Source organism: Rissa tridactyla, chromosome 6 (assembly GCF_028500815.1).
Source record: "Rissa tridactyla isolate bRisTri1 chromosome 6, bRisTri1.patW.cur.20221130, whole genome shotgun sequence".
Taxonomy (NCBI): Eukaryota; Metazoa; Chordata; class Aves; order Charadriiformes; family Laridae; genus Rissa; species Rissa tridactyla.
In genome coordinates this window covers 12546984-12559869 of record NC_071471.1, presented here as the reverse complement: position 1 = coordinate 12559869, position 12886 = coordinate 12546984, and the positions used below count along the sequence as shown (strand labels likewise).

The window sequence follows — 12886 nt, the reverse complement described above, 5'->3', positions numbered from 1 at the left end:
TGCTGCAGCACAAAACACCCCTGCTGTTGGAGGGGAAATAATGACAATAGGAAAATCTATCAAGGCAGCTGGTGTTGGGGAAACAGTTTGAGGCAAACTTTTCTTCCTCAACACATCAATGAAAATTTAAGATGCGCTTTTCTTTGAGTACTGAGTAACCTGACTTTAGTATCAGTTTTTACGCGTTCCTCTAAACTGTGATATATGATACGATAGAATTCCTCTAAACCATGTGGTATTATAGGAGACAGCACTCAGGACTATACGGGTTGGAGGTCCACCTTGGGAGACAGGCTTGCAAACTCAGACTTACGTGCGCTGGAGTAAGAGACAGTAATCAACTATGACAGGCACCACGTCCTGCGGAAGAAAACACAAAAAAAGCTGTAGGGACTGGCAAAAATCCTGCAGAGCACAAAATGAAGCCTGGCCAACACAGAGCAGAATCAATGAGTTATCTGAGTCAGCTGGTAGCTGGCATGGTTACAGGTTTTCCCATATGCTCTTTCATATGGACAAAAGCTCTAATCACCCTTCTGCAGAGGACAGAGGCTGTACAGGTTCTACTCCGCCACCTCACTGTGACTAAGTCCTGATTTCATTAGAGCACACAAGAGAGGTGAGAGTTCAGGTGAACCACAGCGATATTTTTCAAAAATAGACAAGTAATTTTTGCAGCAAAGCAAGGTCTGATTGAAAAATTCAAAAGATCTATACAAGAGAGTCCTCTAGAGCACCATACCTGAAAATGTTGCTCCATAACCTGGATTTTTCCTTGGTCAGGACATTTCTTCAAAGTCCGATCGGCGTAATGGAGAAGGATTTCAACCATCTGAATTACAATAAACAAGAAAATTCACTCACATCCTACACTAGAGGCTTTACTTGGTAGTACATTTAATAGTCTGACTTGGGGGTTGGCAGCAACGTAAACTCTGTTGTCCCATTCTGGGTATGACCTATTGTGGGCAGGAAGGAGAAGGGGGAAGAGGCTACCAAGAGGCAATGGCACGACACGGCATAAAAGTGGCTCAGTTGGATACTGAAGGCCTACGCTAACTTTAACTGACCGAGAAACTGGGCAGCCGGTCTGCCAGCAAATTTTCAGGCCAACGAACACATCCTGAAGCACAAAGCTCATCTGGGCCGTGGTTTTTACCCAAAGCTTAAGTTATAGTATCTTAAATACTAACACTCATTTACCTGAAAATAAGATATCCACGAAGAACAAAGTACAGGTGAATAATTATTGCAATAATTATGTATTTTAAACACACCCTTCCCAGACACAGATTCCTGTAACAACTGAAAAGGACTAGTTGAAGAGTTTATTCCATGTCCATGTATACATGGAGCAAAGTTTTCACCCTAAGAGTCAGCAGGTTATACACTGATTGACACTTGCCAACCAGAGGTCAGGAAACTCTGGAGTTACCTACAAAAAAGGTACCAGAGACCTCAAGGCCTGGATGATAATGTCACATTTTGCTTTGCTACTGCTGCAGATTTTATCCCCACCTTTACCCAAAAGGTATTTCCAACTCTCTCCTAAATCCTGTTCACAGCCTTAGCAAGAGGCACATGTACACTTTCTAGAGTTAGTTGGACTAACTTCTGGAGGACAGAAGCCACTCCGTCCAAGGACAGTTAGTATCACATCAGCATACATGAAACTCCGGTTAGGAGGAGATCAGCAACTCACTCGGTCTGCAATGACTGCTTTCCGCTTGCTCGTGTCCCCAGACAAGCCTAGAAAGAATGAGGAAGGGAAAAAAGAAACTTTTCTCATCTAAGCTACAAGTGGACATGTAAATCCCACAGTTCAGATGCCAACACTACTACCCTTAAGACAGAGAGGTCTTATATCTAAGATATCTAAAAACACAATTTTGTGGTCTACTTTTAGCTTGCTCTTCTTTTGAAGAGCTTATTCTCCCAATGTAGAGACTGTTCCAGCACAGGAATGGCCAGAACAGATCTGAGTGCTGTTTAACATTGAGAGAACAAATAATGGAGGGCTGTTAAAGACTGTACATGAGGCTAATTGCTGGAGGATGCTCTCATGCAAAGAAGCTGAATTAAATACACTGTAAGAGCAAACAATTCTCAAATGCCAACTCAAAAAGACAGTAATTCTTTTGAATACTGAAAAACGAGTGGCTTAATTGCATTACATCCATGCATTAAAGGAAGCACATGTTCCTATATTAGCAAATTCACAGCAGGAGGATCTTATCCTGAGAACTTGAGTCCCATCTGTCAAAACCATCAGAAGTTATTGACTGAAAATTCAATGTGTCCGGTCCAAATCAGACCGTTCAAGGCACAATTTCTGGCATAATTAACATGTTTATCCTAACAAGCTAAGTGCATGCAAAGCATCCTCCTTTACAGGAAACATGGTGCCAAACCCCAGCAGTTCTTTCAGTCAGTTGTATAGTCAGAGGAGACCTGAATGAAAGTACCTGCTTGGCAGAGGTGACAGAACATCACACTGAAGATTACCTACAGGTCATGCATGACCTTCAGGAATATTCTACCACCTGGATCCACCTCCTTCATGGCAAAGTGACAACAGACAGGAGTCGTAACAAGTCTGATTTTCATTTGAAAATAGCAGGCTGCTAAAGGGACTTATGATGCTAAAAAAGCCAAATCAATCCATATCAGAGGTGTTATTTCTGCCAAACCCAACCCTACTTTCTCTTCTTCAATTCAATTCTCTTCCCTTTTTTTTTTCCCCCTGCAACAGTGATTTCAGCACATGCATAGGTTTGAAACCTTCACTAGTGGTTTCAATTAAAAAAAAACAAAACACAACACACACCAACAAAACTTACCTACTACAGCCTTTGCTTTACCTTCATAAAAAGACCAAGCTAGAGCCAGGGCATCAGTGAGACGCTCTTGTTTCAGCAGGTGATCAACTCTCTAAAATAACAAGTCATACCGGACCTTAGTATTACACAAAAGATGATCCCCTCACACTTAAGATCAGCATTTACCAGTAGCGAGTCATGATCCCTGACAGCAAGGGGACAGGAAACGTCAGCAGCTCTCAACACATTGCAGTAAAGGAGAGTATCTCAAAAAGATTCTCTCACATGCACATTTTCTGCTGGGCAGTTAAAAAAAGACAAAGAAATGTCAGGGCCCAGTACATCAAGTCCCTGTGGGCTGCATTTTAGGTCAGACGCTTGATGGATGGAGACCCACAGTATCAGTGCGTGTCTGCAATCACAATAAAAGCTTTCCATTCCCTGTCCTTGCCCCATCACTTAGAGCACAACAAAAAGCTCTGCCATGTTTTCAGCGTACAGGCGTACTCATCCTACCTTTGGTTTTCTTCTGAGTTCACAGTCAACAAGGACTGAAGCAGGTCACGAGTCTTCTACTTTAAGGAATCATTAGCACAGAAGGCTGAGCACCACTAACCACTAGTCTTCTTATGCCAGGTAAAAATGTTAAAGTACTCTTTGAGGGAAGAGAGATCCTGAGTCTTAGACCAGCATTGTGTACTGCAGCAAGAACTCTCAGCTTGACACCCTAATACCTCACACACTCCATTGCAACTCCTGAGAAAGTCCCCTACAATAACGAGGCCTCCAGTACATCAGAAACTACAAAGTAATTAGAAGGAGGTTGGCTCAGAGCATATAAGTTGTGACTGACTTCTGAATTCTAGGAAAACCAGCACATTAAACCATTGGTCAAAGCAAGACTTTTCATTAACAGTTTACTAGAAGCAGTGAATGGCTGGAGGGAGAATTAGCAGCGGAAAGTGATCTTGGTAACAAAAAGCAGCAATTGTATCAAAGTTCAATAGAGTCACATGGAGGAACTTATCACCCTGGATGTGTACAAGAGCCATAAAGCAGGTAAGAGGAAAAATGGTGAAGGTTGTTGCTTCAAGGAGAAATATGAGACTGGAAAAAAAATTATTGGGGAGTTCCCTGAGAATCAGCCTTGAAGCCCCCTTCTACATAATGATTTGGTCAAATAATTTGGCATAAGCTGAATTTACTAATGAAGTTTGCTGGTTACCAACTGTCAACATGTAACATGAGACAGCTGACAAGAAAGACAGAAACAACAGGATGACCCCTAAGGCTGGTTATTAGAAGTATGAGCGAAGAATGAATGAACAGAAGTAAGAATCCAATGGTACGAGCAACTTAGAGCAGAAATAAGAGTTTGGCTATGGGGTACTGGTGAATCTCCAGAGTGCCAGAAGCCACAGACATAATAATGTAGCCAAAGGAACAGCAAAACGAACCCCAAGGATGGGTGAGGAATGATGTTATCTGGCAGAGAACGCAAAGAACAGGTGACATTGTGCATGGCACTTACAAGACCCTACCCAGAGTAACATGTGCCAAAGTGTTTATGTATACTCAAGAAATCAAGCACAAAGGAGGTGCGGAGAACAGTGACTATGAAGAAAGAAAGGAATGAGAAGGTATTCTTACAAGAGGATGATGAAAGAGCTTTGCTTAGTCTCGCAAAACAAAGTCTGAGCGAGAACATGCATACACTGAATATACATACTGCAAAGCTATAATCCAGAAAGGAAAACCTGCTGTTTAACTCAAGTGAAAAGAACAACGCAGGAACAAATAGACATAAATAGATCACCAAGAACTTTAGTGTGGAACTTGATAGGGTTTCAGCTGTCAGAGAAACAATGTTCAAAAAAATAAGAGTCTTCTACCAACAGAAACAAGGATCTAAAATCCAATTAACTTTCAAGGTAGTCTTTGATGAATTTTACGGTGTAATTCCTGCAGTAGCTGGAGACGAAATATAGCAAACCAGATTTCCTTCCACTCCTGTATGTTTATCTGGCAGATAGAAGGCTTACACTTACACAGCCCTCCAAAGACATACCTTGCACTAACCCTGCCTTGTTAACAGAAGCTGAAACATGGCGAGGCATTGTGTCTTGCTTGGGAGAACAAGGTCTCCATTCAGCCTGCAAGCTCATGTAAGCAGGAGTCCCATAGCATCCCACCATGGAAGGCAGAGTACCTACGGTGCTGGCTGTGCGTAGCAATCGGGGATCCTGAACACAGCGCTCAGGACATGCTTCACAAATGCTCCCCCCTCTCATGCTGTATTTAAGGAATTCAAACCTACTAAGTTGTACAGTTTTCCTCTCAACGTACCTCTCTCCAGCTTCTCAATGTCATGACGTGAACAGACTAAAAAAGGAAGAAAAAAAAAAAAAGTTACGCAGCCTGTGGTACCCCAGACCCAGCAGAGCATGATGGTACTACGAAGCTTAGATGAAGCTAAGTAAAGCAATCCTCAAGCTTGGCACGGCAGGAATAAATTATATGTTTATATTTAACAGAAAACATCCTCTACATGACCTCCAAGATACCACCCCTCATCACTTCTTCCCCTACGTCCGCGTGCCATCGTGCAGGCCACCTCTCTCTGCCTTTTCGCAGACAGCCTGCACTGCAGGACAGGAAAAGTGAAAAGGATATTCCTTTTATCATTCCATGCAACAGAGTCTCGTTTTCCCTGTTGTCTTATTTTCTTCTGTTTACTCACTAGCGCATTTAGGACAGAGGAGATGTCAGTAAGGTAATGCTAAGTCTACCTTTAAGCAGCATGAACCAGGATACTGTGAAACTATGACAATGTCTTACTTAGCCCATACCTTGGCTGAGAACAAATTATTGCACATTTCTTTAATCCCACAACATAAGTGCACAAAGAACCCACCCCTGATTCACATCTCCATAGAATAAGAAATTGCCCTTCTCCAGAAAATGAACTACCATCAACAGTGAATGCCCTGCATTTTTATTAAAAACTCTCTACATTTACCTTCGTTCCAAGGTAAAAGACCTGACCGCCACAGCTGCTGATGGACTGATAACAAGCCTTCTCTCCAACCAATGCCTACAGGGAGAAAAAGTACATGTAAGTAAAATTGCTTTTTGTTTTTGTAAAATTTCCCAAGAAGCATACATACACTTGAACTTTAGAGACACTTTGTAATTCAGAAATCAAAACGAGGATTAGGAGAGAACACCACAGATTGCTGAGCAGTAGGAAGTAAAAAAGCTCTGCTGTCGCTCCTTCCTGCTCGCGAATGCAGTTTAAAGTGCTACTGAGCTCTGGCTGCCCAGAAAACACGATGGAGTAAGTGCTCTGTGTCTATCCTCAGATGCAAAAAAGTTATGGGGGCTCTTTAGTTGACATCTGCTTCTTCACAAATCTTCCTCAAAAGCCAATGTCAAGGAGACATAGATGGAAGGAATGTTACTGAAGTGAGAGCTGCTACAACAGAAGTTTGAATGCCAGTGACCAGTATTCAAAAGGCTGTATTATGGGCACATTTACAGTGTGAGAAATGGAGGGTCACATCAAAATTATAGATTTTACCACAGTGCATGGGCAGCGCTTGCTTCCTACTCTGCTGCACAGTTACGCAGGGAAGAGCAGTTTGTCCTGTACTTTTCTCAGTCTGGCCAGGTAGGGAAGCTTCCCAGATCTCTTCCCACTGCTGAAAAGTGTGCCCATTCCAGGGACTACCATAACAACACTTCCACCTGCTCAGCACACAACCCAAGGCTGAAATAGCAGATATTCCCTGCATCTTTCTTTAGATGCTGCAGTAGAAGAACAGGGTCTGATGGTCTTCATTCACAAACCCAGGCATCTTTGAAACCAGGATATCTCTTATGGAAGTAGCAGCCTCATCTAAGATTTGCCTTCCAGAATGTCTGCAGAACTAACACAGGAAAAGGTATATTTCTGATCCTCTCAGTCATGGGGAGAGAAAAAAAAAGCTTCCCATCAGAAATTGTCCTTGACTTGAATTGCTCTGGAATAGGTTGTCTTGCAATTCCTACTGCAATGCAAGGGAAGAGACTGCCTGTTTCACATCCTCAGTATTTCAAAATGGCATTATAGACTTCAGATCTCATCTGCCACTTACAGTCTGTGAATTAAGCAGGGGTCTTTTCTAGACTTAGAATAGCACTTTAACAGGCAGCACTTATTTGGGCCCAGTTTTTTCAAGCCACATGTCTCTGGCTTTAATGGTAACCACCAGAAGTCCTCACAGGGCACTGCAGAGTTTCTGGAAGTGAGTGAAAAGCTCTGGATAACGACATATCCTAGCCAGCAGAGCTCGTATAGCACCTCAGTGCCAATCTCTAGCTATGTTCTGTGAGGTTGTGCCTGGCCAGTTCCAGATCATGTGGCATAAGCTAACTCACACTAGACTCCACCTTCTGACTCTTTCTTCCCCAGTACACATCTGAATGTGTACAGTACACAGCAGAAAGAATGACAGCAATGCTAGCAGCGTGAAGCAGATAAAGCAGTGAAAGCCAGATAAGCAGCAGCTATGTAGCTCAAAAGGCAAAGACTCCTCACAGATCTGGCTGGAAGAAGCACTCTGTCCCTTGGTGCTGAAAGGGAACCATGACAGAAAGGTCTTTTTTTATGAAATCCTGCCATCCTGCATTGAAGGCCTTTCTCCCTGGGCTTCTGCAGCTGAGTCACGACTATATGCTGGGCTTGAAGTTCCTGATCCAAACTACAGACCCACATGAGCCTTCTGCTAACTGTTTGGGTCAGCAAGTCTCACAGGGCAATGCTAGAATAGAATAGGAACCGCATCGTCCAGCTGTGGAGCTTCAGAACCCCTGGGCTATCTCTGGTGAAGCACTGGGAGGCCTGAATGCAAGGACGGAAGGCCCTTTCCTTACACACACTCTTGGCAATTTTTTTCCAAAATAGAAAAACACTGATTTTCTACTGAAAGCAACAATGTGCCCCGCAACCACGGCCTTAAAAACCCCTCCACAGTGCAATACAAATACCACGTCAAAGTAAGTCTGCTGCAAAAGGCACAGGTGGGTTACAGGAGCTCTCAGGAGGCACTGAAATTAACACCTACTGTAGGAATAAAACATGTCAGACACCACACGGGCCAGGGTCCAAAAAAAAAAAAATTAAAAAAAAGGCATGAAAGTCAAAATAAAACAAATAAACAAAAGAGGAAAAAGTAGAAAACACAATGTTTGAAGTGTTGCAACTTCCAGTTATATGGATGTTTTGGGTTTCTTACTTCAAACAAGAAAGAAGCGTAGTGCCCAGAAGTGTAGGTACTATGTTTCGTCCGCTCTACCCCTGCATGACAAACTATGAGATGAGGGCAGGGAACGCATGTACTGCACAGGCATTGCTACAGGAGGGTATTTGTGGCATACACAGTAGAAAAGCCTATAGGAGTCTCTTGAAAAATAAAGCACATCAGCTTTTCTCCTGTACAGAGTATTCCAAAGCTTGGTAACTTAAGAGCAGCTCCTAAAAACAACAATGCACAAAAGGAAACGTGATCTGTCAGTTGGCCACACCAACGCCACGTATGACTTCTGAGATGCTCCAAAAAGGCTTTTTTTCTGAAGCTCCAGGCTTCCACTTAGGGCATATCCAAACCAGAATTACCTAACATGAGCGGGTCATTTGTGCCTACCAGGGCTTCGCTGACGTTGCCTCCCGTAGCCAGCGATTTGAAGTGGCTGCTGTTGTAGACTAGCTGAACTTCCGAGATCTCTATGGTCTCCAGCTCCTCCTGCGTCTGACGATCTATAACATGCAGCTTCTCCACACTGTCCAGAAGCACTGCTGTCCGTGAGTTTATCCACTGGAAAAGCAACAAATTGCAGGTTTCAGCAATGCATACACAATTAGAGGCCAACTGAACAGGCTCTGGCCACATCCCCAAGTATCAACACTGGAAGTTCTAGGATGGCTCGTCGCTTTGTTACTATACACGGTTACTTCACAAGGGCACCCACGCATAACTCCAAAGGCGGAGACAGGGAGGCTCCTTCTGGAGTATCAGCTTTAACACTGAGAAAAATTACAAGGAACCTTCTTCACAGAAAACACCTGTAGACAAACAGCAACCCACCAGAGTTGGTGCACTACTTACGCTCCAGCACACTTTCTATCCAAAGGTCTCAAAACCAAGACTACTACAACACTTGTTGTCAAATACCTTAGGAGGCAAATATGGCATCAGGAGGCATTAAAAAGAGAAAAAAATACATCTAGGTTTAACTCAAAGCCTGTCATCCACATTCTGTGGCTTCTACTTTTATGCCCCAAAACCCACAAATAAAAAGGCTTTTTTTGCTGCTTTTAAATTATTTTTTTTTTTTCTAACAGCCAAGCATATTTGTTAACAAACCTCGAGTTCTAGCTGATGTGGATGTCCATCTGGGTATTTTGGCATTTCATGTTTCACTCGCTGTATTCTTTAAAGTGTTTTAGAATTGAACAATTTTTTTTGTTGTTGAAAGCATCAAACAATTATGGTGCTTTAGCAAGCACTCATGTATGGAAACACCAGACTTCTACGGAGCTGATTACGTAGAGGTTTGCATTCTTTTTAGTGAGACTATAGAATAAAAATCTTTCCTGCCAGGTTCTCTCTGGCTCTTGAAAATATTTCCTCAACAAGGCCGCCCCTCCTTGCCAAGAAAGGGCCATATTTTTGCCTCCATGCTACTAATTCTTTATCCTTTAGCTACTACTTGCTATTTCACTTGTGCTGGTTTTCCACCGAGTCTCAAGTTTAAGGACATTTTCAGTTAGTTAGCCCCAGCTAAACACAGACGGTTCTTACGCTACATTTGTAACGCCAATAAAATAGAACTATTCTATGTAAATGTATTGAGATACGTATATAAGGAAACTAGTGCAAAAAAAAAAGTTAACCATTCTATAGTATTGAGACTTACAGTAAAGTTGATGAGGTCATAGTGTAGGTGAAGCTGCCTCTGCTTAGTGACATGTATTGCACCAGTATCATCTCTCTTTACCTAAAAAGAGAAATTGGACAAGGCTGACTCAACCCCAAAGACTTTCTTCAGCTCAACCTCTCTGTTCCCAGAGGGCATCACACCAACTCCAGGAGCCCGGCGCTCCCTCAGACAAGCCCGCTGAGCCTGCAGCAGCAGCTCGCACACTTCTCAAATGGAGCGCACTGTCTCACTTTCAAAAGCACTCGTGTAAGTGAGGAAACAGAAGGCTCTGAGCAGGGGACAGTAAAAAAATATACGCCCTCTGCTGGATCAATTTTAAATCCCTATTTGTACTACAAGAGTTGTACCTCATACACAAGCTGTCACTACATGTGTTCAAAGGATTGTTCCCCCCTACCCCGCCGCATGTATTATACAGGGCAGTTCAGCTGCTGAAAGGGGTGCAAACCTGCAGCATTCATACACAGAGTACCAAAGGAAGACTGATTCTCATTCACTGACTCCCAAGGGGCTCAGCCCCACCGGAATACTGCATTGAAGGGAGACGCTAAAAGACAGCTCCCAGTCAAGGGTCCTCTCTCGTCCCATGCTGGAACTACTGTACTTTCTGCTCATAAAGTCAGAACTACCGAACACTAACGTGAAACTGCCTTTAATTCATCATCATCTTAAAAAGCATTCTGTAAGAAAAATAAGGTTTTTTGACAATTTGAAGTACAGCAAGAGGGACCTGAATTCAGGTAACATGGCTGTTGTTCAGTAACCTCTAAGCAGAGCAGCACCACCGGCCATAACTGAGATGGGTGTCTGTGCAGAGGCTGATGTTATTCTGTACACAGACATCTGCAGCAAGACAGGCTTAAACATATACCTTTTTCTTTCTCCCCAAGTTTACCAAAAGAAAAGACAGAGGAGAAAGAGGATTCAATCCAGACAACACAATATCTGAGTGCCTGAGCAAAGCTTAAGGTCCCAGATGATAGCAGACCTGGGAAACAAACTTAGCACTTCAAAGACAAAATGGCAGATTTTCTGAAGCCTGTGTACCGCTCTCATGCTGAAATCAGACATGAAATCAACTTCAAACTACCATGTCTGCATGTGTAACTTCTGCAGATCCGAAGAGGATGAGCAGCTTGCCCTAAAGTCACATGCCAACAGGACCTGAAAGCTGTTGTCTCTTAGCGGTTTATGCAAGTTTTTTGCCGACTCATGTTTTAAAGCAAAAAATAAAATGCTATCTCAAATTTATGCTATCTCCCTGAAAACAACCTACATTCTTCTACCTCCAGTAGAAATGAGATAAACTCCAAGTCATAGCTTCTGGAACACATAAAGCTCATGCCTCCAGATTCTCAGGGAAGAGCACTGACCAGCAGGTTTGTTTACCCCAGCGGGGTGCAAGCTGCAGACACCCCATGCACAGATATCATCCTTTCACTGAGACGGAGGCTCAGTCAATTGAATATGTGACTAAGATGTGACTATCTGAAAAGCAGCATAAAACACCCAAGGCTTACCAGAAGAAAATGAACAACGTCTCCTCGACAAAATGCAAGCATGGGGTTCACAGAGTTCTGTACAGCCACAAAGTGCCACGCCAGAAGAGGGACACTAGAAGGGTCCATCTGTTAGACAAAAAGGACAGCCGGTGTTGAAGGTACGCAAGGCAGAACCTCAGTTCCAGGACACATGGTGTTCATCAGCTGCTGCTCACTAGCTTTGCCATGTACACACACTGGCTGTAAAGCAATTTCCTGGGCTGCTGGTGAGCAGTAGCTTGTGCTCTTTGGTTCAGCCACATGCTTTAGGGGCAACACGTGCCTCTTGGGACAGTCAGAACAAAACCTGTGTCCTAGCTGCTTACTGTAGATCCAGTCGCACATGGATTGATGGACTAGGACAAGCTACAGCTTGCTAGCAGCCTCCTCTCCATTCTCCCAATCTAACATACCCCACATTTTCTCCCAGCTGCTTCTCCAATAGGAATTATAGCAGCAACTAGTGGAAGCAAATAATCAAGAGTTTAGAAGACTGTTTAGTGCTCTATTTCCGCTTTTTTTCTGTCCCTGCAATTAAGGTTCTATTGTATGGTTCTTATGTAAAGCAATGGCCCCAGCCCAAGGTGATTGTAGCCATCATCAGGTCAATGCCCTATCTGTGGGTGCGACCAGGAGGCAGCAGGGAATGCAAGAAGCTGAGGGGCTCCTGAGTTCCTACCTTCCTACTTATTGGAGAAGTTCAGCATTTTCACATAGGTACAGCTCAAAGCAGCCTTTTCACCTCCTCTCTGCCCACAATCTGCACCCATCAGACCAACAGCTTCCCACTGCGATTCCACAGTGCTGAGTTTACTGCACGCTAACAAACTAGCCATACCAACCACCTCGCCCTAATCCCATCCCCTTCACTTTAGGATTATAGCCATAATCCAAAAAGCAACTGTTTGGTTTCATTACTCACACGACCGTAGGGAAAAGTCATCCACACTTTCAGAGATGGCTTCAGGCCAATAACCAGTATCTTCAAGAAAAACAAAAAGGCAAAATAAAATGTTTGAGTATACACCAGAAAAATTCTCCTTTGTGATTCCTCACACAAAGCCTTCTGCAAGCAGCAAGTTACCTTTGTTAGGGAGGCCATGGCCAGCAGGGAATACTGGGTGATAGGATGGTCTCTCAGCTCAACTTTTGCGTGTAACGGTTCAATACAGCAAACTTCCCCCTTTGAGCCACTGAAGAGACATCGAGACTCACAGGTTCTCACTCCCATAACCCTCCTGCAAAGAAGGGAAATAGCTTGGTGGCTAGCTATTAAGAAGAGATCAGCCCAACAATCTCAGGAAATCTGAAGAGTGATCCTTCCTAAATATTGGAGTTTTGGTTTGTTTTTTTTTTTTTAAAGTCCTTTACACAGCTTCAGGGATCACTTTTAGTGTGTCACTGAAAGCAGTCCCATACAGTTGCTCAGATACAGACAAGAATTCCTTAAGATCTTATTTAACAGCAAAGTTTTGCAAATCCCTGGGCATGATCAGACTCCCTAGACTGTCCATCCTTCCTCCTTGTCCTTCCTCCTCTTGAAGA

The 12886-nt window shown here is 43.4% G+C and overlaps 1 protein-coding gene across 6 annotated transcripts in view; it reads right to left on the bottom strand.

Annotated features, from left to right (window-relative positions):
* The window catches only part of VPS8 (VPS8 subunit of CORVET complex), an 81911-nt gene that overhangs the window by 49564 nt on the left and 19461 nt on the right, over positions 1-12886 (bottom strand). For 5 of the 6 annotated variants that reach the window (XM_054204605.1, XM_054204607.1, XM_054204608.1 and 2 more), the window contains 11 exons: positions 12426-12579; positions 12264-12323; positions 11321-11428; positions 9777-9857; positions 8504-8674; positions 5839-5913; positions 5166-5201; positions 2841-2931; positions 1703-1749; positions 743-832; positions 314-360 (listed from right to left, as the gene is read on the bottom strand). In XM_054204605.1, coding sequence (XP_054060580.1) covers positions 314-360; positions 743-832; positions 1703-1749; positions 2841-2931; positions 5166-5201; positions 5839-5913; positions 8504-8674; positions 9777-9857; positions 11321-11428; positions 12264-12323; positions 12426-12579 — 960 coding nt within the window. The remainder of the gene's footprint in view (positions 1-313; positions 361-742; positions 833-1702; positions 1750-2840; positions 2932-5165; positions 5202-5838; positions 5914-8503; positions 8675-9776; positions 9858-11320; positions 11429-12263; positions 12324-12425; positions 12580-12886) is intronic. The other variant, XM_054204606.1, reaches the window with a different exon arrangement.